Raw genomic sequence first — 26,260 nt, forward strand, 5'->3', positions numbered from 1 at the left:
GTGGCCAAAGTGCAGAACCCTGCACTTGGCCTTGTTCAATCTCATCCCATTGTCCTCTGCCCACCCATGCAGCCTGTCCAGGTCCCTCTGCAGGGCTCTCCTACCTTCCAACAGATCCACATCTGCTCCTAGCTTGGTGTCATCTGCAAACTTACTGATGCTGGACTCAATGCCCTCGTCCAGATCATCAATAAAGATATTGAACAGGACTGGGCCCAGCACTGATCCCTGGGGAACACCACTAGTGACAGCTGCCAACTGGATGTGGCACCATTCACTACCACTCTCTGGGCTCTGCCATCCAGCCAGTTCTTGATCCAGCACAGAGTGAATCTGTGCAAGCCATGAGCTGCCAGCTTGGCTAGGAGCTTCTTGTGGCAGACAGTGTCAAAGGCTTTGCTGAAGTCCAGGTAGACTACATCCACAGCCTGCCCCACATTCACCAGGCAGGGAACCTGATCATAAAAGGAGATCAGGTTGGTGAGGCAGGACCTGCCCTTCCTAAACCCATGTTGGCTGGGCCTGATCCCTTGGCCATCCTGTAGGTGCTTTGTGATGGCACTCAAGGTGGCCTGTTCCATGACCTTGCCTGGCACTGAGGTCAGGCTGACAGGTCTGTAGTTTTCTGGCTCCTCCTTACAACCCATCTTGTGGATGGGTATCACATTGGCAGCTTCCAGTCTTTGGGGACCTAAGGGGAAGGTTATTCTTCCCCTGTACTCAGCACTGATCAGGCCACACCTTGAGTCCTGTGTCCAGTTCTGGGCTCCTCAATTCAAGAGTGATGTTGAGGTGCTGGAATGTGTCTAGAGAAGGGCAACGAGGCTGGTGAAAGGCCTGGAACACAAATCCTATGAGGAGAGGTGGAAGGAGATGGGGTAGTTTAGCCTGGGTTAGCCAGCCTAGGGGCTGGCCCCTCAGGATGTTATTGTATATCACCCTATCCAAGCCATGCTTGTAACCCTGTACCCTCCACATGCACCAATCTTAGTTGTGCATGCCTCTTGCAAGAAAGCATGTAACTCACTGTATAAGGAAATAAAGCTGGAGAATGACCACCTAACCATATTGGTGAAAGAAGAATCATTTTACCCAGGTGCTCCTCCGGCAAAAGCTTACCCAATCTGAATGGTAGTTTGCTAAACTTGACCATATTAGGTAAAGTCAGGGCTTGCTTCTGCCCTTTTCAGGGCAGAACATGAGGTACCCTGTTTACAAGTTTGAAAGGAGAGAAGGAGACTCGGAGGTGTGCTAGTTTGAGGCTAGCTGGAATATTTTAGTGAGAGAAATTAGATTATAGGCTGTGAAAAGGAAACACTGGTGATGTCTGCTTCACTTACAGGCTTGCTGAGATGTAGGCAAACTTTTAACTTGTATATTGCTGTATCTAACTGTATATATATTGTAAATACCTGCTTGTATATTGTGCTATGCTGTAAATATAAAGCTTCATTCCTTAATTTCAAGCCAGCTGAGTCTAGCCTGGGTGATTTCGTAAGGGGGGGTGGGGGGGGAGGCAGTGGGTAGCACCCAAACCATCGCAGAAGACATCAGGCCTTTTGTCTTGCTTTCCTGTGGTGCTTCCCCCATCAGCAGAAGGAAGTGGAGCAGAAAACATGTCTGGACAAGCCGGGACATGTTTAGGTCAATTTTGGCCTTCCACGACAACTGCAAAGGCAAGAAACTGTGGTGCTGCTACTAGACTCGTTTGCTAGAGCCAGTGCAGTAGTTAAGGACTAATTTGTTGAGAGTTTGAGGATTTTTGCACAGCACAGTACATGAATGGAACATATGTGTCGTGGTGGTCATTTCAGAACGTCTGATTAACAGCCTGAACTAGATGAATTATTTCTGAGTGGAGCCACTCAAATGACTTTGAACAGTAAATGAAGATGAACAGAGACCTATTGAGGAACATTACTTCCTACCAGAAGTTTGACAAAAATGATTCAATTTGAAGACAAGTTTTGTTGTGTTGTGGTTTTTTCCCCCCAAAATATCAAAAGAGACACACCCAAACGCTGGTTAATCATATCTATAACAGCAAAAAACAAAGTGGATGGTTCCATTTCCAGGTTTTTCCCGACTTTCTGCTTAAGACTGAATATATGCTGTGGTCTAATAATAAACCTGCTAGCAGTGAGTTTGTTCTCTGTGTGTAGGTGATTAACAAATGTGCTGACAGGCCAGTAAATACACTGCAGAATGCACCTCTTCAAGAAAATAGCTACACACCTGCTTCTTTAAATTCTGAGGAAGTGTTAAGTATAAAGAACAGTGCATCTGTAGATAGGTGAAGAAACAGATCTGAACTCAGAGAGATAAAGATACATCCTGCACTTATCTCAGTAGCATGTGTTTACTTGGAATGCCTCATTGAATCCATACTTGATGGAATAGCTACCTGCTCAGAGACAACAAAGTAGCTGTCTTCTTAATGTGTGCTTCTTCAGTAAGTTTGCAGATGACACCAAGCTAGGAGCAGGTGTTGATCTGTTGGAAGGTAGGAGAGCCCTGCAGAGGGACCTGGACAGGCTGGATGGGTAGGCAGAGGCCAATGGGATGAGACAGAACAAGGCCAAGTGCAGGGTTCTGTACTTTGGCCACAACTCCAAGCAATGCTACAGGCTGGGGACAGAATGGCTGGAGAGCAGCCAAGAGGAAAGGGACCTGGGGGTACTGGTGGATAGTAGGCTGGAGATGAGGCAGCAGTGTGCCCAGGTGGCCAAGAGAGCCAATGGCATCCTGGCCTGCATCAGGAACAGTGTGGCCAGTAGGATAAGGGAGGTTATTCTGCCCCTGTACTCAGCCCTGGTCAGGCCACACCTTGAGTGCTGTGTCCAGTTCTGGGCCCCTCAATTCAAGAAAGATGTTGAGGTGCTGGAACATGTCCAGAGAAGGGCAACAAAGCTGGTGAGGGGCCTGGAACACAAACCCTATGAGGAGAGGCTGAGGGAGCTGGGGTTGTTTAGCCTGGAGAAGAGGAGGCTCAGGAGTGACCTCATTGCTATCTACAACTACCTGGAGGGAGGCTGTAGCCAGATGGAGGTTGGTCTCTTCTCCCGGGCAACCAGCAACAGAACAAGTGGACAGAGTCTCAAGTTGTGCTGGGGGAGGTATAGGCTGGATGTTAGGAGGAAGTTGTTGGCAGAGAGAGTGATTTGCCATTGGGATGGGCTGCCCAGGGAGGTGGTGGAGTCACCATCCCTGGAGGTGTTGAAGAAAAACCTGAATGAGGCACTTAGTGCCATGGTCTGGTTGATTGGACAGGGCTGGATTGGGCAGGATTCTACAATTCTCTATCTGATACTTTGTACTGCTCCTCATAAATGTGGTCTTTGGTGCTGAGATGTGTCTGCATGAGAGACATTACAAAACCTTCTCCTTTTTGAAATCAGCTTTGCCAAGGGTTAGGGCTGGTCACTAGACAAGCAAGTCTCTCTGTCTTAACCTCTCTGCCTTCCCAAAGAGGAAGAGGAAGGGAATATGAAAGAGAGACTCATAAAGTGGAAAAGAAAATTTAAATGGCTTAATAAAAGTGGTAGCAATTAAATTAATTATATATAGAATCACAGAATCAACCAGGTTGGAAGAGGCGTATAAGGTCATCCAGTCCAACCTGTTGCCCAAGCCTATCCAGTCAACTAGGTCATGACACTAAGTGCCTCCTCCTAATGACAGTTTTGTCAGCATCACCACTGATGCTGTGGGTTGGCACTGGAGAAGTCTCACACTGGACTTGGCAGCAGGCAGGAATCAGATTCAGGAACGCACACTGCAACAAGACAGAATGCACAAAATCCTCTCTAGACACCAACTACAGGAGATGAGAACTTCACCCTTGTGATGCCTCAGCTTTGTGCCAAATGTGATGGAATACCTTGTGGATGGGCTTAGAGCCACCTGAATTGTCTGCTTCACCCCACAGGTGCAACCTCTTACTTGCTGCATCCACAATGTGACACGTGGGATTTAGCAGTGACCCAAGTCTTTGCAGGAGCAAAGTAAGAGCCTTTCCACACACCAGTCCTTGGCAGTAACTAAATACCTAGCTTTATCACAGACTACAAGCAGATGCTGTGTGCACAAAAGTGCTGTTAACTTCAGAAAGTACAGCTAGTTAGAGGAGATTCAACTGAAAAGTAACATCACTGAACAGAACCAGTTGTGTTCTACCTCAAACCAGGACAAGCATTCACTGAAAGGAGAAGCTGAGTCTGCTGCAGAACCTTTTGGGCTGGATGTTGTTTTTCAGAGCAGGTATCAATCAGTCATGAAGCAATGGATTACTGTTTAGTATCCTCTGTAAAAATGCAAGTGGAATATTTTAGCACAGTTTGTAACTCAGAGCCTTGACTTGCTTCCCAAGAGGGAAGAGAAAAAGCTCAAGTGTTTCATGAACTGAAAATGAGGGAAGACTGAAAAGTTGTCTAGAGGAAAAGCTCAAGTGTTTCATGAACTGAAAATGAGGGAAGACTGAAAAGTTGTCTGGAGGAAAAGCTCAAGTGTTTCATGAACTGAAAATGAGGGGAAAGGACTAGAGAGTGCAGGAGCCTTTATATCTAGACTGGTCTAATAGGTGGATTTTCCTGCCAGAAGCTTACAGTAGCTGATGCACTGAAGGTAAAATAAGAGTCAAAAGCAGAGATGCACAGATTTTCATACAGCAAGAGGGTGTTAGAGAAGTTGTCAGGTATGGCATTTGGAAACTTTGGGAAAAAACAGCTGAGAAAAACTATACATACCACCAAACTTAATGGCTGTGCATCTAAATCACAGGCCTCCAGCTGTCTTAGATACTATTAGCAACCACTGAAGTGCTAAACCTTAGCTTATATTCTACAACCTTCCTGGTTTATAAAGAGAAGCCCAAAAAAGCCCCACCCCAAAACCAAATGAAGGCTTAGTTAAGTTTAAAGGCATTAGGGGACTGAAGTTAGTGCCCCCATGGACAATTTACCATCCCCGGAGGTGTTTTAAAGGAGATTGGGTGAAGCACTTAGTGCCATGGTTTAGTTAATTAGAAGGTGTTGGGTGATAGGTTGGACTCAATGATCTTGAAGATCTTTTCCAACCTGGGTTGGGCCAGGAGGAAGTTTTGTCCTAACTCAGTATGAATGTTTTTTTTTTCCTCACTTTCTCCCTGTAGCAAGCATGAACTGAAAAGTCAGTCTTTGTCAGAACTTTATTTTGACCCATTCCCCCATGCTGGCAAGATGGAGAGGCAGCTGTCATGGATATAAAACTTCAGGTTTGATTAAGAATTTCTTTTTGCCAGGAAGCATGACTGCAGTAGTGGTTCTGCACTGTCTGACAGCCACCAAAAAACAACACACAGATTTCAGTTCAGTTAGTGCATTGTGTTCCTGACAATCTATGGATGCTTTACCACATATGAAAGAAGCATACACAAATCCTAGATGCAAGTTGTAGGTGGTGAGGCCATTTTGGGGGTGTCATGTCTCCAGCAACTTGTCACTACCATGTGTTTCACAGCATCCTGTGGTTGGTTGCTTGTTGGTTTGTTTTCACCATCATATAACATACGTGAGTTTAACTTGGATATAACAATCTCCCAGGCACCCAGTGACAGAATGAGAGGACACAGTCGCAAGCTGCAACAGGGCAGGTTTAGCCTGGATATTAAGAGGCAGTTCTTTACAGAAAGAGTGATTGGCATTGGAATGGGCTGCCCAGGGAGGTGGTGGAGTCACCATCCCTGGAGGTGTTTAAGAGGAGGCTGGATGAGGCACTTAATGCCATGGTTAGATGATAGGTTGGACTCAGTGATCTTGAAGGACTTTTCCAACCTGGTAAATTCTGTGATTCTGTGAATCTCTACTATTTGTTTATATAGGATATATGCTTTTCCACAAAACTGCTTCTCCTCTGTCTTAGAAGAGCACAGTTAGCTGGAAGCAGCAATGCAAAAGCTCTTGAGTATTTCATTATGGAGGTCACATTCTGAATCTGTTTTTCCTTCTAGACTGTTGGCTGTGATTATGAGATAAATTCCAATGCGACTGAAGACCAGTGTGGTGTTTGCCTGGGAGATGGCTCTGCTTGTCATACAGTGAAGATGATGTTTAACCAAACCGAAGGATTTGGTAAAATGTGCTCTTCTTTTAAACTTTTCAGTTGGTGAAGTAATTTTTCTACATGAAAAGGCTTGAGTGCTTTTCATTGAAAAGTGAGTTATCAGTTTGTTTATTATGCTTCTGGTCTGTGATCACAAAAAAAAAAAATCCACTGTCTGTGCTTTTTAAGTTCATTTAAAATTGTATCAGAGACCACCAGGCCCTGTGCTCGTTACACAGATAATGCTGAAACCTCAAGTGACAAATGCATTTAATGAGTGAATATGTTTTACCACCTCGAAAAATCTGGGCCAAACTCTGGACTGTGTAAAGCACCAACAAAGTGCTGGAGTGAGTTGGTTTGGGAATCATTTCTCAGTGTCATAAAACCGTTACCATTGTCTTTAGTGACTGTGTGCAACCTCTTCCTCGTGCAGAACTTTTCACTTCTGGTTGCTCTAAAATTTAATTGGGCTACCTCTGGCTTGAAAGGGAAGGAAAGTAACTCCCCATAGGGCTAAGGTGATCTCAGTCAGCATTCGGAGGACTCAGCTTTTCTTCACTGACAGCAGTGAGACATTTGGGCTGGATGAGGCACTCAGTGCCATGGTCTAGTTGATTGGATAGGGCAGGGTGATAGGTTGGACTGGATGATCTTGGAGGTCTCTTCCAACCTGGTTGATTCTATGATTCTATGATTCTATGTGAGGTGAATGGGAGCCAGACAGTCTAGAAGTAGGAGACCAAAACTGAATGAGAACCATTGCAGTGAGCTGGGGATGGAACAAACAGCTAGGATGTACAATTTTGAAGGGAAGGCCAGGAGAAGAAGAGAGGTGAGAAGAACAGGGTCCTAAAGAGAGTGCTTAGAGCAAGGTCTGTGACTGAAGAAAAAGGCTGATGCACAGATGAGATGTCTCATATGTAATAATTGGTACTGTGCTAGTGAGGAGAGAGTAATTGCAGGGAGAGTGAGGCTTTGTCTGACTTTTGGGTTTCTGTTTTCTTTCCCATAGAATAATTCTGATTTGCAAAAATATGAGTTCTGTTTCCAAAATTTGGGAGGAAAGCTCTTTAATTTTTTTTCTACCATACACTTGGGTTTGCTTTCTTTCTCTCCGTATCCCACAGCTGAACTGTCAAGATGCCTGCAACTGTGCAAAGTGCAGGTTGTATATGCATGTGAGACTTGCAAAGGAAAATCTAACCCTCAGCAAATTCACTGATAATACAAAACTGGGGGGTGTCTGACACCTGTCAGGCTGTGCTGCCATCCAATGAGACCTGGACCGGCTGAGAGCTGGGTGAAGGCAAACCTTATGAAGTTCAGTAAGGACAAGTGCAGGATCCTGCCTCTAGTGAGGAATAACAGGCACCAGTACAGGTATAATGGTTTTGGGTGTTGCCCGCCCCCCCACACTTTAGAAGGTACCCAACTAGACTCAGCCAGGCCCTGGGAATATAAATGAAGCTATTTATTTGCCATTAGCACAATATACAAGCAGATATTTACAGTATATACAGTTATATACAGAAATATACAAGGTAAATCATAACACAGAAACACAACTCCCCTCCCAGAAATCTGAGTCCCCAGGAGGGGCTCTCAACCACCCCTGCACCTTCCCCCTGCCCCTCTCAACCTTACCCCAGTCCTAAGGGAGAATAGAGGTTCAGCCAAGAGGTTAAGAAGCAAAGGTGAGTGGCAGGTGAGGTTAGGGAGATGCAGCTCAGTCAAAGCCCAGCCCGAGAATGAAGACAAAAAAAATGGCCAGAGTGTTATCTAATGTTTTCCTTTCTCCTTCAGCAAGACTCTGAGGGAAGCAGACATCACCACTGTTTTTCTTTCACAGCCTATGATCTAGTTTTTCTCACCAAAACATTCTAGCCTGCTTCAAACTCGCACAACAGGTTTGGGGTTGTCCTGGAAAGCAGCTCTGTGAAGAAAGACCTTGAAGTGCTGGTGGACAGCAGCTTCTGCACGGGCCAGCAATGTGCCCTTGTGGCCAAGACAGCCAATGGCATCCTGGGGTGCATCAGGAAATGTGTGCCCAGCAGGTCTAGAGAGGTTCTCTTCCCCCTCTCCTGTGCCCTGGTGAGACCATGCCTGTAATACTGTGTCCAGTTTTTGGCTCCCCAGTTCAGGAGAGACAGGGACCTGCTGGAAAGAGTCCAGTGGAGAGCCATAAGGATGATTGTGAGACTTGAGCATTTTCCCTATGGAGAGAGACTGAGAGGCCTGGGGCTGTTTAGTCTGGAGAAGAGAAGACTGAGAGGTCTTATCCATGTGTACAAATATCTGAGGGGTGGGTGGAGCCAATCTCTTCAGTGGTCTGCAGCAATAAGCCAAGGAACAACAGCTACAAACTGGAACAGAGAAGGTTTCACCTCAACACAAGGAGAAACTTCTTCACAGTGAGGGAGATGGAGCAATGGAACTGCCCAGAATGGTTGTGGAGTTTCCTTCTCTGGAGACTTTCCAAACCCACCTGGATGCATTCCTGTGTGAACTACCCTGGGGGATCCTGCCCTGGCAGAGGAGTTGGACTCTGTGATCTTTGGAGGTCTCTTCCAACCTCTCATGTTCTGTGATTCTGTGATCTGAAGCTCCCTCTTCTCCAATACTGCAGTAATCTTCCAGCCTCTGATATTTTTGCTTCTACTAGTGTGAAATTTGATTGGCCTTTGACTGTGGGTTTTCCACAGATGAAGATGATGTGCTTTCAGATAAAAGTTTTAACATAAAAAGTCCAATACCATAACACATGGAAGAGGATAAGTGACTCTTATTTTAATTAACTTAATATTATGCTTTATCTTTGTTTATTTTTCCCTTGCCCCAGGATTCAGTAAGTATCACTGACAAACACTGATGAGGGATACTGAATGTTAATCAAAATAATTTCAATGCTGTCTTTAGATCCAGTAAAAAAAAAATGAAAAAAATATTGATTATGCAGAGTTTTTTCCTTCTAGAGATATCACAGAATCATAGAATCAAGCAGGTTGGAAGAGCCCTCCAAGATCATCCAGTCCAACCTATCACTCAGCCCTATCCAATCAACTAGACCATGGCACTAAGTGCCTCATCCAGTCTTTGCTTGAACACCTCCAGGGACGGTGCCTCCACCACCTCCCTGGGCAGCCCATTCCAATGCCAATCACTCTCTCTGCCAACAACTTCCTCCTAACATCCAGCCTGGACTTCACCCTGCACAACTTGAGACTGTGTCCCCTTGTTCTATTGCTGGTTGCCCAGGAGAAGAGGCCACCCCCCACCTGGCTACAATGCCCCTTCAGGTAGTTGCAGACAGCAATGAGGTCACCCCTGAACCTCCTCTTCTCCAGGCTAAACAGGCCCAGCTCCCTCAGCCTCTCCTCATAGGGTTTGTGTTCCAGGCCCCTCACCAGCTTTGTTGCCCTTCTCTGGACATGTTCCAGCACCTCAACATCCTTCTTGAATTGAGGGACCCAGAACTGGACATAGGACTCAAGGTGTGGCCTGACCAGTGCTGAGTACAGGGGAAGAATAACCTCCCTTGTCCTACTGGCCACACTGTTCCTGATGCAGGCCAGGATGGCATTGGCTCTCCTGGCCACCTGGGCACACTGCTGGCTCATTTTCAGCTACTATCTATCCATACTCCCAGGTCCCTTTCTTCCTGGCTGCTCCCCAGCCTGTAGCATTGCTTGGAGTTGTTGTGGCCAAAGTGCAGAACCCTGCACTTGGCCTTGTTCAATCTCATCCCATTGGCCTCTGCCCACCCATCCAGCCTGTCCAGGTCCCTCTGCAGGGCTCTCCTACCTTCCAACAGATCAACATCTGCTCCTAGCTTGGTGTCATCTGCAAACTTACTGATGCTGGACTCAATCCCCTCGTCCAGATCATCAATAAAGATATTGAACAGGACTGGGCCCAGCACTGATCCTTGGGGAACACCACTAGTGACAGCTGCCAACTGGGTGTGGCACCATTCACCACCACTCTCTAGGCCCAGCCTTCTAGCCAGTTCTTGACCCATATCAGACTGAATCTGTCCAAGCCATGAGCTGCAAAGCAAAATCAAAGCAAATCTATTTTGATGTAAAACTTTATTCAGAACTTGAGTCCAGTAGGGTCTTTCCCAAGCCTAGTGCTACAGCAGTGCGTGTGTTGTTTCTGTAAGTTGACTAGATTGTCACTCAGACTAATGAAATGCTGGGAAGGAGTTTTAATAATGCAGCCTTTTGCTGCAGGGCAAGGCTGTCAGTTTTACCTGAAGTCTTTTTGCCTCATATTCAGAAAGAAAAGTTTTTAAACCTGTTTCATTACTTGGGTTTTCTATCCAATTTTTTTTGGTGTTTCCTGTGTATGCAAAATGGGAATAGTTATCCTGGGCCCCCAACGTAGGTGCAGGAATGGGAGCATCATTTGTGTAATGGACTCCCTCAGAGTTTCATGATGGAAAACAAAGGTCTGTTATGTACAAATGTTCTTACCTGTTGGCACTTATATTACCAAGTACCTGGCGGGCACCTCACCTCCAGAAGGTTCATTTGAAGGTGATTTAAGTTGCTTCAGCTGCCAACTACTGCAGAAAGGTTACAACGTGATCAAGACATTAAAAAGCCAGATCTAGGCCTGGGAAAAGAAGCTAACTCTCCTTGTCTATAGGTAGAAGGCATCTGCTTTTATTTTGAGGTTAAAATCCCTATTTTGTTTTGATGACTGCAAAGGAGTTTTACCGTGCACAGCAGAATGCTTGCAGGCTGTGCAAACTCTTTTAGGAGGAGAAAAAATTTTGCTGCTGGATGAGAACAGACATTGGAATATGAGAAATACTCAGGCACCAGGGACAGGGCCCTAGTACTGTGGCAGGTGCAGGACATGTGGAACGAATGGATAACGGGAAAAGGGAAGAGGGTTGTGAGAATCTGAGGGATTGGCCTTAGAAGAAGGAATGGCTAGGAAACAGATGGTAGTTGGAAGTATGGGCATTTGTTCTGTCTTCATTTTTTTGTGCATGAAGGGGAAATTATTTTTGCCACTTCCAGTAGCAAGGGGACAATGCATTTAAATTTATGAAAATTAGAGCATGGGAGACTATGCATTAGAAGAAGGGATGCAATACTTTGCTAGTCAGGTGGCAAGATTAGGTCCATGCCATTCCAGTGAAGGGATGAATTTCATCAAAACAGGAAACTATGGCCATACTCGCCCTAACCTTGAGGTTTGTCCTGGGTCCTGTTACCTCCTCAACAACCTGGTTGTGACTGAATCAACTTGTGTTGTGGTCTCCAGGCTGTCTCTCTTTCCTTTTCATGCAGCTGAAGTGCAGAGACCTGGTGCATGCCTGAAACTATCCCAGGATGGAGCATGGCTATAGCCATAATGCGAACAGTGATTCTGGATCCTCACACAGGAGACTGTCTCTAGACTATATTTTTTTTCCACTACCATAACACACCACCATGCAACAACCCCACGCAGCGCTATAGGCTGGGGACAGAGTGGCTGGAGAGCAGCCAGGAGGAAAGGGACCTGGAGGTACTGATAGATAGTAAGCTGAAGATGAGGCAGCAGTGTGCCCAGGTGGCCAAGAGAGCCAATGGCATCCTGGCCTGCATCAGGAACAGTGTGGCCAGTAGGACAAGGGAGGTTATTCTTCCCCTGTACTCAGCACTAGTCAGGCCACACCTTGAGTCCTATGTCCAGTTCTGGGTCCCTCAATTCAAGAGAGATGTTGAGGTGCTGGAAGGTGTCCAGAGAAGGGCAACAAAGCTGGTGAGGGGCCTGGAGCACAAATCCTATGAGGAGAGGTTGAGGGAGCTGGGGTTGTTTAGCCTGGAGAAGAGGAGGCTCAGGGGTGATCTTATTACTGTCTACAACTACCTGAAGGGGCATTGTAGCCAGGTGGGGGGTGGCCTCTTCTTCCAGGCAACCAGCAACAGAACAAGGGGACACAGTCTCAAGTTTTGCCAGAGTAGGTATAGGCTGGATGTTAGAAAGTAGTTCTTCAAAGAGAGAGTGATTTGCCATTGGAGTGGGCTGCCCAGGGAGGTAGTGGAGGCACTGTCCCTGGGGGTCTTCAAGAAAAGCCTGGATGAGGCACTTAGTGCCATGGTCTAGTTGATTGGATAGGGCTGGGTGCTAGGTTGGACTGGATGATCTTGGAGGTCTCTTCCAACCTGGTTGATTCTATGATTCTATGCTCCCTCCATTCCACTGGAGACTGTATGCAACCATACATTGATTTGAAAACCCACTATATCACTGGAAGCCTGTGCTGTTTTCCACTTAATATTCTTATGATAGTGCCTGGAGCCTGGATTAGTGGAAAATCATGCCTTAAGAGCATGTGTTTTTAAGCTATCTCACAGGTACAGCAAACTGGAGAGCAGGATGGAGCTGCTCTGATTATGACAAAGAGCCCAATCTGATCATCAGCTCATCTGCAATACTGTGTTAATCACTTGAGTGGTATTTCTCCCTTCTCTCTTAAGTGACAGCTCCTCAGCCCTGGTAGAGCTGTGCCTACAACAAGGGTTGCATGAATTTATTCATGCTGCACTGTTGTCTGTGTTAGTAACTTAGAGATTTAATTTTCATTAAAAAGGAAAAGATTAATAGCATCCGAAAGTGGCCGCTTCACAGGTGTGTAGTGGCACCCACAGTATGAATGCTTTAGGAATTAGTGAGAATACCATGTATGTTATCTGTTACTGAATTTCCTATCTCTAGATCCTTATCCCATGAAACCATATACAACCAGGAGTAATTTTATAAACACCGTTGATGTTATTTTTAAAGAAAAATCTGCTAATGGATGACAGACTCAAAAGCTTGCTGCTAATTAGCTTTGCTGTCAGAAGCAGATAACATTAATTAGGAATTAGAGTGAGGTTCTGGGAAATCAGGAGGCAATTTAGCTACTCAAGAAGGGGACAGCCGGCAAGAAAGGAGTGTCATATATCGACTAAATGTCAACATCTATCACCAGACAGTTGCAAGACATGTAAAATCAGGTTTGTGAGCAACAACAACAGGTGATTCAGACAAAACCAATTCTGCAAAAATTTCAGAGTTAGGCAAGTTTTAATGTTACAACAGCAAGAAAATCCTGTTTTATTGGTTTTGTACTTTGTGTTTTGGACAAATATTGTTCCAGTTACATCTGCAAACAAACCTGCTGGAAAAGGACAGCAGCATTGCAAAGACGTGAGGGCATGACACAATTGAGATTTTCCATGCTGTGTTAATTTGGCTCAATTGTGAGTGTGCCTTCTAATTGAGTCTTCAATTACACAACACACACTGCGTTCATAGCGCGTCTACTCTTCACAGAGCAAATATAACATTTGGGACAGTTGTCAGACCTTGGTAACTTGTAAGAGCTCTGGACTGCTGGTTTCCTCTAATGTAAGTTGCTCAGTAACACTCGAGGCTTTGTTGTTTCTTTCGCTTAGAATCATAGAATGAGTGAGGGTTGGAAGGGACCGCAAGGATCATCCAGTTCCAACCCCACTGCCATGGGCAGGGACACCCTACTCTAGATCAGGCTGCCCACAGCCTCATCCAGCCTGGCCTTAAACCAGGGATGGGGCCTCAACCACCTCCCTGGGCAACCCATTCCAGCCTCTCACCACTCTCATGCTCAACAACTTCCTCCTCACATCCAGTCTGAACCTACCCATCTCCATCTTTGCTCCATTCCCCCTAGTCCTGTCACTGCCTGAGAGCCTAAAAAGCTATTCTGTAGGCCCCCTTCAGATCCTGGAAGGCCACAAGAAGGTCACCTGGGAGCCTCCTCTTCTGCAGACTGAGCAGCCCCACCTCTTTCAGTCTGTCCCCATAGCAGAGCTGCTCCAGCCCTCTGAGCATCCCCTTCCCTGGACACGCTCCAACACATCCAGAGATGCGCTTACAAAAGACTGAAAAGTTTAGGAACTTGCTGAAGGTGGTATTCAGAAAACTCTCACTCTAGAACATTAATCAGAAGAGGGAAAATGTGTATTTAATTATGTATTGCTACTGTAATTAGGAAAGGCATGAAACTGATGGGTTTTTTGTACCCTAAGTAATATGTATTATTAGAACCAATACTTATCACCCCAGAAAAGGCCTGAAATTAAATTCAAGTGTTGAAGACTTTAGGGCACTTATTTACTACAGTGCAGCGTGTAAGTACTTCTGGTAGGTGGAAAGCATTGATACTGAAGATCCCCTAATTATGCCCAGTGTGTTTTTTAATCTACTTATGTCAGTGTGTAAAGAAAGGTGATCAGTTTATCTCACTACAAAGCTGAATGGGACATGAGTCTCAGAACTTAGTTCATAGAATCATAGAATCAGCCAGGTTGGAAGAGACCTCCAAGGTCATCCAGTCCAACCTAGCACCCAGCCCTACCCAGTCAACTAGACCATGGCACTAAATGCCTCATCCAGGCTTTTTGTGACCTCAGCAGTGTGTGGTGAGGGCTGGGGAGCCACGTATCTTCCAGTCTTTAAGTAAACCAACATACGCTGCAGCTGTCACTCTCAGGGCACCTACTTGTGGACCTGTCATCCACCCAATTTCTAAAGCCCAGTAGGTGCAACAGCCAGAATGCTTCCTCAGTTTGCCTTCAAATTTCTGTGTGAACTTCCTATTTTTACAGTTCAGCAGCAGTAGCAATGGCAGCTCCCTGTAAGGTGAGAAGTGTAGAGCTTGATGTCGTAGAGCACCTGTCATTCAAACAAAATTCTAACAGTTGCTCTTAATTCATTCATTATTAACCAAAAATCTGTCATTATAGGTAACGATATACGAAGGACTGTTGAACTTCCTTATGAGAGTCACTGGATTATTAAAATGATCAACTGATCATCAGAATTTGAGGCATTTGAATAACAGTATTTTTTTTTGTAGTAAACCTGTCTATGAGAAATAGTCATCTCCATGACTAAGTCACTTAAGAGAAGGTAGAAAGTACATGGGATTTTGTACATACCTGTGGTGGTTTGGGTGTTGCCTGTCCCATCTCCCCCTCTGTAAATCGCCCAGACTAGACTCAGCCAGCTCTGGAAATTTGAATGAAGCTTATATTTACAGCTTAGCACAATATACAAGCAGATATTTACGGTATATCCAATTATATACAGAAATGTACAAGGTAAAAGGTAATACAGAAACACAACAGCCCTCCCAGAAACCTGAGCCCCCAGGAGGGGCTCTCAACCACCCTTCCACCTTCTCCCACCCCCCTACCTTACCTCAGACATTGCCTTGTGCCCCAAGGAAGAATGGAGGTTCGGCCGGGGAGGGGGGTTAGGAAGCAAAGTGGATTAATCAGAGAGACGGAAGGGGAGATTAAAGGGAAAAATGCAGCCCACAGCCCAAACAAAGAGCGACTCCCTTAACTGTGTTTGAATTCTTGCTCTTACACCTCTCAGCAAGCCTATGAGTGAAGTCGACATCACCATTGTTTCCCTCTCACAGCCTGTAATCTAGTTCTTCTCACCAAAACATTCTAGCTAGCTTCAAACTAGCACGATACCTGTACATTGATGACAGACAGAAACACCCCTTGCAAGTTGAAAAGACCTGTTCCCAACAGACTTTATTTGCTGGGTGTCCCCAGCATTTCTCCAGACAACTCACAGTGCAGTGTGCCAGAGCCCTTGGCCATGGTTATGGATATGCTCATGCTCTTCCAAGGAACAGATTTTGCCTGGTGCAGCTCAGAAAATCCTTTACTTCTGTATCCCTTCTAAATGCTGTCACTGCATAAACACTATGAGTGTTTGTGTTTCCTAACTAATATGGGAAAATCTGCCCTGGAAGGTCACACTATTAAACTACCTGAAATACAAGATATATAGTAACACATTACTGTAACCACATAACTGGCTGGAGGGCTGGGCCCAGAGAGTGGTGGTGAATGGTGCCACATCCACTTGGCAGCTGTCACTAGTGATGTTCCCCCTCTGCTCTGCCCTGCTGAGACCTCATTTTGAATACTGTGTTCAGTTTTGGGCTCCCCAGTTTAAGAGGGACAGGGATCTGCTGAAGAGGGTCCAGTGGAGGGCTACGAGGATGATTAGGGGACTGGAGGGCATGGCTGATGAGGAGAGGCTGAGGGACTTGGGGCTTTTTAGTCTGGAGAAGAGAAGACTGAGAGGAGGTTTGATAAATGTTTGTAAGTATCTGAGGACTGGCAGGGGACAGGCTCTGCTCACTTGCTCCCTGTGATAGGACAAGGAGCAATAGGTGTAAGTTGCAGCAAAAGAAGTTCCGCCACAACACAAGGGAGAACTTCTTTACTGTAAAGGTCACAGAGCACTGGAATAAGCTTCTTGGAGAGGTTGTCGGGTCTTCTTCTCTGGAGACTTTCAAGGCCTGTCTGGATGTGTTCCTCTGTGATCTGTGTTAGATAGCATTGCCCTGCTCTGGAAGAGGGATTGGACTCAATGATCTCCTTCGGTCCCTTCCAACCCCTAATATCCTGTGATCCTGTGATCCTGTGATCCTGTGATGATCAGCACTGAGCACAAACCCTATGAGGAGAGGCTGAGGGAGCTGTGGTTATTTAGCCTAAAGAAGAGGAGGCTCAGGGGTGACCTCATTGCTGTCTACAACTACCTGAAGGGAGGCCAGGTGGGGGTTAGTCTCTTCTGCCAGGCAACCAGCAACAGAACAAGGGGACACAGTCTCAAGTTGTATCAGGGGAGGTCTAGGCTGGATGTTAGGAGGAAGTTGTTGCCAGAGAGAGTGATTGACATTGGAATGGGCTGCCCAGGGAGATGGTGGAGTCACCGTCCCTGGAGGTGTTGAAGCAAAGCCTGGTTGAGGCACTTAGTGCCATGGTCTAGTTGACTGGCTAGGGCTGGGTGCTAGGTTGTACTGGATGATCTTGGTGGTCTCCTCCAACCTGGCTGATCTATGATTCATTTGTATATATTTTTAAGCAAAGCTCATCAATGTAAAATGCAATGACATTTCTGTTGTTCACCTCCATAAACCTTTCTTGTTCTTAGGATATGTTGATATTGGGCTAATTCCAAAAGGTGCAAGGGGAATCAAAGTCATGGAAGTTGCAGAAGCAGGAAATTTCCTTGCTGTGCGAAGCAAAGACCCAGAAAAATATTACCTGAATGGAGGTTTTATCATCCAGTGGAACGGCGAATACAAAGTGGCAGGCACCATATTTCAGTATGACAGAACAGGGGATCTAGAAAATCTGACGGCACCAGGACCCACCAATGAGTCAATATGGATTCAGGTAATAAGGAGATCACTAGCAGAACCTTCTGGGTTTGAATGGCAGCAGAACATGCCTCTGAAACAGAGGCTGGAAAAATATTTGTTTATAAACCACTCCTCCTCCAGTATGGTGTCTTGCTGAAATCACTTGAGCTGCTCTGGAGATAAATAAGCATGTTGCTTGAGACAGCTGTTCATGTTGCCTGGAAACAGGTGTGCCCAGCATCGTAGTCTGATGACTACCGAAGGCTGGTGTAACCCAGTGCTGGCACGAGAATAGGGATCCTGACACTTGTAGTTGGTCAGTCCTTTGCCCAAACTTGTCTTTTGTGCCAGCTTAGACTAATGTGACCACGATATGGAGCAAACCCACATAATAAGTAGCTGTTTATCACAAAAAGCAATCTTATATCAAGCTGTGAACACTGAAAGCTAGGAAAGGCTGGTAGCAATGACAGCTTGCACTGAGCAAGAAAATACAGCATTAGATAGATGAATTAATGGCTTATGGCAAGTGAAATGAATCTGTTTGGCATCCACTGAGGTTGCTCCTTTTTGTTTTCTTTGATGTTGCCTTACAGGTTCTAAGTTAAACAGCTTCTGTTAATCAAATTTCTCCTTTGTTCTCTGAATTCATCTATCCTGGTTTGTGTTCTCTGTGTATCCATCACACAATCAAAACAAGTATTAGGGGTATGATGGGAACCACCTTCCTACTTTGAATGTCTGATGGGAAGGCACATTTCATGGGTGCTCAACCTTTACTTGTAACAAGGTCAAGGAAAAAATTGGGAAGAAGAGTTGAAGTTCATTGATGATCTTTTTGCCCTTTGGTGATGTAAGGGATTTTTTTCCCTTCTTAGCAGCCAAACAGTAAATTCTTGGGTGGCTCTTCTCAATTGCTGATTTCATTCTTATATAGAAAAATGATACTAAAACAGTGTCTGAATAAAATCTGTTCTTTTCTGATGTACTGGTTGATCTGTAGCAGCTGTTTCAGAAAGGCAGAGAAATTACATGTTGATAGGCAATTGCTCTTAATCAACAGCACATTTGATAGTGCTTTGAATGGACTTGGCATTATCTTTTCTCACAGTCAATAGAATGACAGTTATGCTGACCTGGGCTTGCAAAAGTGCATGGCCAGCAGCTGTATCTTAGAAAGATTCACACATACACTCATTGGTGCACAGATTGGAGTTTTGACAGCCTGTTTTTCTAAATTGATTGCAGGCTCCAAAATGGGCTGCTTTAAACCTTGCTTGTTCTTCTGTTTTCATGCTTTGAAAGCTTTGGACCAGTAGATTATTAAAAACATAAGTAATTAAATTAAGCACACTGTTTTCCCAGCTACTGTTTCAAGAAACTAATCCTGGAATCAAGTATGAATACACTGTACATAAAGAGGAAAGCCATGAGAATGGAATTGATGAGCCAGATTATTTTTGGCAGTACGGAAACTGGACAGCCTGCAGTGTTACCTGCGGAAGAGGTAATTCCACTCTTCCTTTTCCTATTATTGTTCATTACTAACAAATCTTTAAGTTATTCCAGCAATGTCCTCAAGGAGGTAAGATTCTTTAATCTGCATTTGATGTGAAATCATAGTGCATGGTTACAATAATGTATTCTGTCCTTAAAACAAAATGCTATGAAATCATTTAAGTCAAACATATTTCTGTAACACCTGCCCTGAAATTCTCAACCTCTGAGATTCAAAATGAAAATAGCTTTGTTTTCCATGCAGCTTGCTGTCAGTATAGTTCACAATAGCCCCAATTCCCAGCAAAACTCATGTGTGACCCACTCTTGTTTCCCTACTGAGTCTTTCAAATGTGTTAACTACAGAAAATACTCATTTCTGTCCTACTTTGATATGTGATTTTTGTGCATTTGTCAATAACAGCTTTATTTAAACCATGATGTGGAGAGGGTCCTCAATACCTACACCTATTTGGCGTAGGTGAGAAAGTAATTTGAGGCAATATAAAGTTTATATAAAAATATAATTTATTACATTTAATGTTTTGAACTCTCACCACCTCCAACCACTGTATATTAATATTTATGTTCAATACACGATTATGAAAACAATTTAGGACAGAATATATACAGAGATTTGGTTATTTAACTAGCAAATATTCAAACTATAAACAGAGAGAGGAATTTCCCCTTTGGTTTAATGCCGTTTGGGGTCTCTGTGCTATTTGCCCATCAGGGTGGGCTGAAACTCTTTCTGCTCTATGGCAGAGGCAACTTATATTACAGAGGTATTAAAGCTTTACTCACAAATGTTATTCTTAATTAATCAATCACCCTCCGGGGCTGTGTCACAGTCTGTGCCCAATGTCCAGACTTCAGAGGATCTCTGCCCATGGACTTGGACTCTGGAATCTTCCCAGCTTGAGGGGAGAGGATAAATCTTCCCAGTCTCTGGGGTCTTAGGTTCTAACCTTCGTTCTCCTGGCAAGGGATGATCTCTGCCTTTGATGCTGCTGTCTTCTTCTGGATGCTGTGTCCAGGGATATCAGCTGGCAGGATTACAGGAGCAGGAGAATGTCCATACTGTCCCTGGCACGGACCTCCACGGGTTCAGGCCATGTGTGTGTGTGTGCAGACAATCCAAAGTCTGCGTCCTGCTTCTCTCAGTGGCAGTGGCTTTTACCAGGCAATAAGCAGCGGGCATGCAAAGTGTGCTCGGCTGCTGGGAGTCTGAGCTCCATAGGTAAATCAATGCAGTGCAGGATCTTGTCCTGATAGCAGTATAGCTTGCAGGTGCACAGCTAGCTTAGGAGGCTATAGGCTCCTTTTATATACAGGTGCAGGCTTAAATGAACTCTGCATCTCAGGTACGCAGGCAGGTAAGCTACGATTGAATCAAAGCATGAGGTCTGAGCCTCTGAGTGCTGCAAATGAGGGTCAGATTCTGTGTCTGAGCCTTGCAGGTGAGTTAAAGCAGCAGGGCGCTGCAATAGGGTCCGAGCTGAGCTTCGGGTAGGGTCAGATTCTGTGTCTGAGCCTTGCAGGGTCTGTGCCATGCAGGTGAGTCAGAGAGAGCTGAGCATGCTGCAGGCAGGGTCAGAGAGCTGAGCACGTGTCTAGCTGTGCACCCCTCTTTATTGAATGTGGGCCGAGATTAATGGCCCTTTGGCCACCAGAGTGACCAATCAGGTTGGCAGTAAGCCAAACCTTACCATAGTAGGCAGAAGGCTCTTGCCTGGACTCTCCCAAATATGGGGATCACATGGACTTGCCCCAGGGAGACACGAGCTGGGTGTGTGTGGCTTACACAATTTGTTTACAACCAGGGGTCCTGGCAGAAAGACATGTCCAGGCATGTAGAGGCATAAGTAAGCCTCTCTTTGGGCCTACAGGCCCTCCACGACGAACCAGTCTTACATGTCTTCACCACTGTCAGTGCAATGACTTGGGAACAGTGGCAGTTATGTTGTGGTTCTGTGCAGAATGTTAAACCAGGCAACCAGAATGATGATCACACGTCTAGAAGTTTGCCTTTGATAACAGAAAATGCCAGCAGGAAAGTAAAAGTAGTTAATAGATCGATGAGATGGAGTTAGTGCTTGCCGTAAACCAACAATGATGGTAAAGAGGTCTGAAAGTTTCTTAACCAGAATAAAGTTTTTTTCCCTATCCTTTGCAGAAATAATTTTTTTAAATATGAGAAAAATGTTGCATGTGGAAGTAAGTCTGCACCTGGGGAGAAGAGATGGCAGCCTTCCATCTGAATTAATTCCTGAGTTTAGATGAGGAGAGGTCCTATAGGTAGAATGGGAACTTTGTTCTTTGGCCATCTATATGAAAACTTTAGAGATCAGTAGAAGACCAAAGTTGCAGCCACTGGGCAAACAATGTGAGATAAGACTTTTCTCTTTCTAATGCTAGGATATTTTTTGTTATTTACCTTCAAAATGACATTCCAGAAACAAAAATACAAGACAATCTTGTAACAAATTCAGTTCACAGAATCATCAGTGAGTGGTAGGGATTCAAATCCGGAGTTCCTGACAAAGCAAGATCACCAAGGGCACATCACACAGGAATGCATCCAAACAGGTGCTGAAAGTCTCCAGAGAAGGAGATTCCACAACCTTTCTGGGCAGCCTGTTCCAGTGGTCTGTCACTCTCGCAGTAAAAGTTTTTCCTCGTGTTGAGATGTGACTTCTTGTGTTCCAGTTTGTGTCTGCTGCCCCTTCTCCTGTCACTGGCACTGAAAAGAGACTGGCCCTGACCTCTTGGCACCCACCCTTTAGATATCTGTAAACATTGGTAAGATTCCCTCTCAGTCATCTCTTCTCAAGACTAAACAGCCCCAGGGCTTTCAGCCTTTCCTCATCAAACAGGTGTTCCAGTCCCTTCATCATCCTCATAGCCTTTTGCTAGACTCTCTCTAGTATGTCCCTGTCTCTTTTGAACTGGGGAACCCAGAACTGGACACGGTACACCAGATGTGACCTCACTAGGGTGGAGCAGATGGGGACAAGAACCTCCCTTGGCCTTCTGTCCATGGTTATCTAAATGCACCCAAGGATACCACTGGCCTTTTTGCCACAAGGGCACATTGCAGTCCCACAGTTAACTTCCTGTCCACCGAGACTCCCAGATGCTTCTCCATGGTGCTGCTCTCTAGCGTGTCAGACCCTAATCTGTGCTGGTACAGATGTTTGTTCTGCCTCAGGTGCAGGATTCTGCACTTACTCTTACTGAACCTCATTAGATTCCCCCTTTTGCCTGTCTATCCAGATCCTTCTGAATAGGCACACAGCCTTCCAGTTTATCAGTGAGACCTCCCAGTTTTCTATCATTAGCAAACTTGCTGAGAGTCCTTCATTCAGGTTGTTGATTAAGGTGTTGAATAAGGCTGGACCCAGTACTGACCCCTGGGGAACACCACTAGTTACAGGTCTCCATCTGGACTCTACACCATTGGTCATGACCCTCTGAACTCTATTGTTTAGGCATTTCAAAATCCATATCACTATCTGTTTTTCTAGCCTATTTGTCTTGAGCTTACAGAAGATAGTGTCAAAAGCCTTTCTAAAGTCAAGGTAGATAACATCCATTGCTCTCCCTACCCATTCAAGTCATAGAAGGCTATCAGATTAGTCAAACATGATTTCCCCTTAGTAAACCCATGTTGATTGCTCCTGACAACCTTCTTTTCTTCCATGTGCTTAGATGCAATCTCCAGAATGAGCTGTCCCATCACTTTCCAGAGAGAGAGGTGAGTCTGACTGGTCTGTAATTTCCTGAATCTTTCTTCTTGCTCTTTTCAAAGACTGGAGTGACATCTGATTTCCACCAGTCCTCAAACACCTCTACTGGTTTCCATGATCTTTCAGAAGTGATGGAAAGTGGCACAGCAACAACATCAGCCAGCTCTCTCAGCAGCTGTCAGTGCATCTCATCAGGGCCTATGGATCTGTGCATGTTCAATTTACCCAAACAGCCTCTAACCCTCGATCAATGGAGAGCCTTCCACCAGCCTTTCACTCCTGAGATTCCTGAGAGCTGGTGTTAGGGTTTTGACTCAGCCAGTGGTTGAGTTCTAGCAGCCTAACTCTCACAAAAAAAAACTAAAACCAACCAACCAACAACAAAAAGGCTCCCCAAAAGGCCAACAGCCCTGTGGATTGAGATAAGGAGAGTCTAATGGAATAATACAATGTACAATATGGTACACATTATATTTCTCAGCAAAAGCAAACCCAGAACACCTCAAGGCCCAAGGCCAAAGAAGCCTCTGGAAACAGGAAGTATCTCTTGTTAGTCCAAGCTACAAGCCCTATGATCCTTTGCTCTGGCCAGCATAGTGTTTCCTTATACATCAGGTGGCATGACTGTCAGCATGGTACTGAATACTCAGCAGCTGATTCAGGAGGCTGTCCCAACTAGTCCCTCCCAGCTGAATCCAGGACAGGTGATCTTGGAAGTAAACACTGAAGCAACAAAGGCATTTAGTAACTGCCTTCTCTGCATTCTGTGTTACCAAGGCTCTCACCTCATTCAGCAGTGGGCCCACAATCTTCCTTTTACCACGGATGCGTTTGAAAAAGTTCTTGTTCTTTTTTCACTTGCTTTTCCAGATTTAATTCTAAGGCATCTTTAGCCTTCTTTGTTGCATTCCTACATACTGTCATCAGTGTTCCTACAAGTCTCCCAAGTCACCACTCCCTTTTTCCACATGCTGTGAACTTCTTTTTTCAGCAGATTCATGTTCATCCATATAAGTCTCCTGCCTTCTCTACTTGATTTCTTTCTGAAGGGAATGCACTTATCTTGAGCTTGAAGGAGGTGATGTTTGAATATTAATCAGCTCTCTTGGCCTGCTCTACCTTCTGGAGATTTTTCACATGGGATTCATTCAAGTAGGTTTTTGAAGAGCACAGAGTTAGCCCTCCTGAAGTCTAGAGTTTCAGTCCTACTTATTTGCCCTGCTTCTTCCTTGTATGATACCAAACTATCATGTCTTGGTCACTGCTGTCAAGGCTGCTCCCAGCCTTCAACACAGTCTCAGGTTGAGCTGGCAGAGGTATAGACTGGATGTTAGGAGGAAGTTCTTCACAGAGAGAGTGATTGGCATTGGAATGGGCTGCCCAGGGAGGTGGTGGAGTCGCCATCCCTGGAGGTGTTCAAGAAAAGACTGGATGAGGCACTTAGTGCCATGGTCTAGTTGACTGGCTAGGGCTGGGTGCTGGGTTGGACTGGATGATCTTGGAGGTCTCTTCCAACCTGGTTGATTCTATTATTCTATATTTATGTTCTTGTTTTTATACATCTCAGCAAGCCTATGAGTGAAGTGGGTGTCACCACTGTTTCCTTTTCACAGCCTATAATCTAATTCTTTTCACCAAAATATTCCAGCTGCTTTACTGTGAGAGTGCCCAAGCACTGAAACAGACTGCTAGCTGTATCAGTTTTGCTGAAACACTTCAGTTTGTATTCTGCTTAAACACCATTCTCAGAAATGCAAAGAAAAGGTCATTGAAAACACCCTTGCTGTGAGTAGCTTAATGCTGCTGGTTTGCTTCTTACTTGTGACTAATCCAAGAATAGCCCCTTAGACGTGCTGCAGGACCTGCAGGAGCCTTTTCTGATGCTGTCAGCTAAATTGAAATTTAGGGAACTGATTTCCCTTAATCTCAGTTAAGCAACCTGTTATGGAACGGAGTTTAGGGGAATTTTGGGGAAATAACATGTGAGGCCGATTCATAAAAAAGCTTGAATGATTTATTACTAAAACACTAGAAATCCGCTTCCCCAAACTTATTTATAGCTATCCCACGTAAGGTCTTGGTTCGTGGTTGCAGATTAAAATAGAGAATGGCAAAAATGAAGAGAGTCTGTGAGATTATTCAGTCTCTAAATAATCAGTTACTCACTGTCCAAACGCAATTCAGAGAAGAGGCTTAGAGTATTTATGAATTTAAGGCACGTTGTCTGAGCCTCCTGCAGGATCAGGCTGAGCTGGGCCCTGGCTTTCGAAGTTGATGAGGACCAGGCGCTGCCGTGCCGTCCCGAGCTGGCCTTAACTTTAATGCTGCCGAGCGATGCTGTGGGATTGATGTAACAGTGGTCAATCAGTGGATCAGTGGCAACACAAGCCTTGGGCACAAACTATTGGAGTCAGAGTGATCTGATTAGGAGAAGCAAGGAGACTGTCCTGCCATCTGATGAATATGCCTGTCCTTATCTGATGAATATGCTAAGACTGCTGCTCCACGGGAAGCAGATGTGGCAGACAAGAATTTAGATTGGAAGAAGAGACAGTTTTGCATGTGATAAAATGACTAATCAATATGTAAAAGTGTTAAGCCTTCTGATGCCTTCTGACAAAGTATATAAGTCCTGTATGTTGCCTAATAAAGTTGGAACTTAGCTTGCATCAAGCTGTCTCCCCGTCCCTTTGTTGCAGCACGATGCGTGTGCAGTCAGGGTATCAGTCAGAAGAGGGGTGCAAGGGATGCTCAATTAAGGCAAATGCAGCATTTTTATAGTGTTCAAAGGAGGTGTGTTCAGCCAGTTCAGGCTAATTTACGTTAATTTTACAGATTGGTACAAAGTTATAATCAATTCAGACAATTGGATAATTTTTACCAAAACAACCTGTAGAACCACCCAGGGGCCAGCCCCCGACAGATGTTCATCAGGTGTGAGAACCAAGGTCTTTTACTCCAAAACATAGCCTATGTTTACCTTCTGCCCCTCTGGGGGAGAAATCTTCTCAGAGGCTCTGTAGCTGCTGAGACACCAAGCTGGGGGCAGATGTGACTGAGTTGGAAGGCAGAAGGGCTCTGCAGCGGGACCTTGACCGCCTGGACAGATGGACAGAGTCCAATGGGATGGGGTTCAATAGCTCCAAGTGCAGGGTGCTGCACTTTGGCCACAACAACCCCATGCAGAGATACAGGCTGGGGTTGGAGTGGCTGGAGAGCAGCCAGACAGAGAGGGATCTGGGGGTACTGATTGATACCCACCTGAACATGAGCCAGCAGTGTGCCCAGGTGGCCAAGAGAGCCAGTGGCATCCTGGCCTGCATCAGGAATGGTGTGGTCAGCAGGAGCAGGGAGGTCATTCTGCCCCTGTACTCTGCACTGGTTAGACCACACCTTGAGTATTGTGTTCAGTTCTGGGCCCCCCAGTTTAGAAAGGGATGTTGAGATGCTTGAGCGTGTCCAGAGAAGGGCGACGAAGCTGGTGAGAGGCCTTGAGCACAGCCCTACGAGGAGAGGCTGAGGGAGCTGGGATTGGTTAGCCTGGAGAAGAGGAGGCTCAGGGGTGACCTTATTGCTGTCTACAACTACCTCAAGGGTGGTTGTGGCCAGGAGGAGGTTGCTCTCTTCTCTCAGGTGGCCAGCACCAGAACGAGAGGACACAGCCTCAGGCTGTGCCAGGGGAGATTTAGGCTGGAGGTGAGGAGAAAGTTCTTCACTGAGAGAGTCA

General features: G+C 45.4%; 1 protein-coding gene across 1 annotated transcript in view; it reads left to right on the plus strand.

Moving 5' to 3' along the window:
- The window catches only part of ADAMTS12 (ADAM metallopeptidase with thrombospondin type 1 motif 12), a 257,252-nt gene that overhangs the window by 195,226 nt on the left and 35,766 nt on the right, over window positions 1–26,260 (plus strand). The window contains exons 14-16 of the mRNA XM_064176516.1: window positions 5,987–6,107; window positions 17,074–17,318; window positions 18,650–18,791. Coding sequence (XP_064032586.1) covers window positions 5,987–6,107; window positions 17,074–17,318; window positions 18,650–18,791 — 508 coding nt within the window. The remainder of the gene's footprint in view (window positions 1–5,986; window positions 6,108–17,073; window positions 17,319–18,649; window positions 18,792–26,260) is intronic.

This window comes from Pogoniulus pusillus, chromosome Z (genome assembly GCF_015220805.1).
Source record: "Pogoniulus pusillus isolate bPogPus1 chromosome Z, bPogPus1.pri, whole genome shotgun sequence".
NCBI classification, from domain to species: Eukaryota; Metazoa; Chordata; class Aves; order Piciformes; family Lybiidae; genus Pogoniulus; species Pogoniulus pusillus.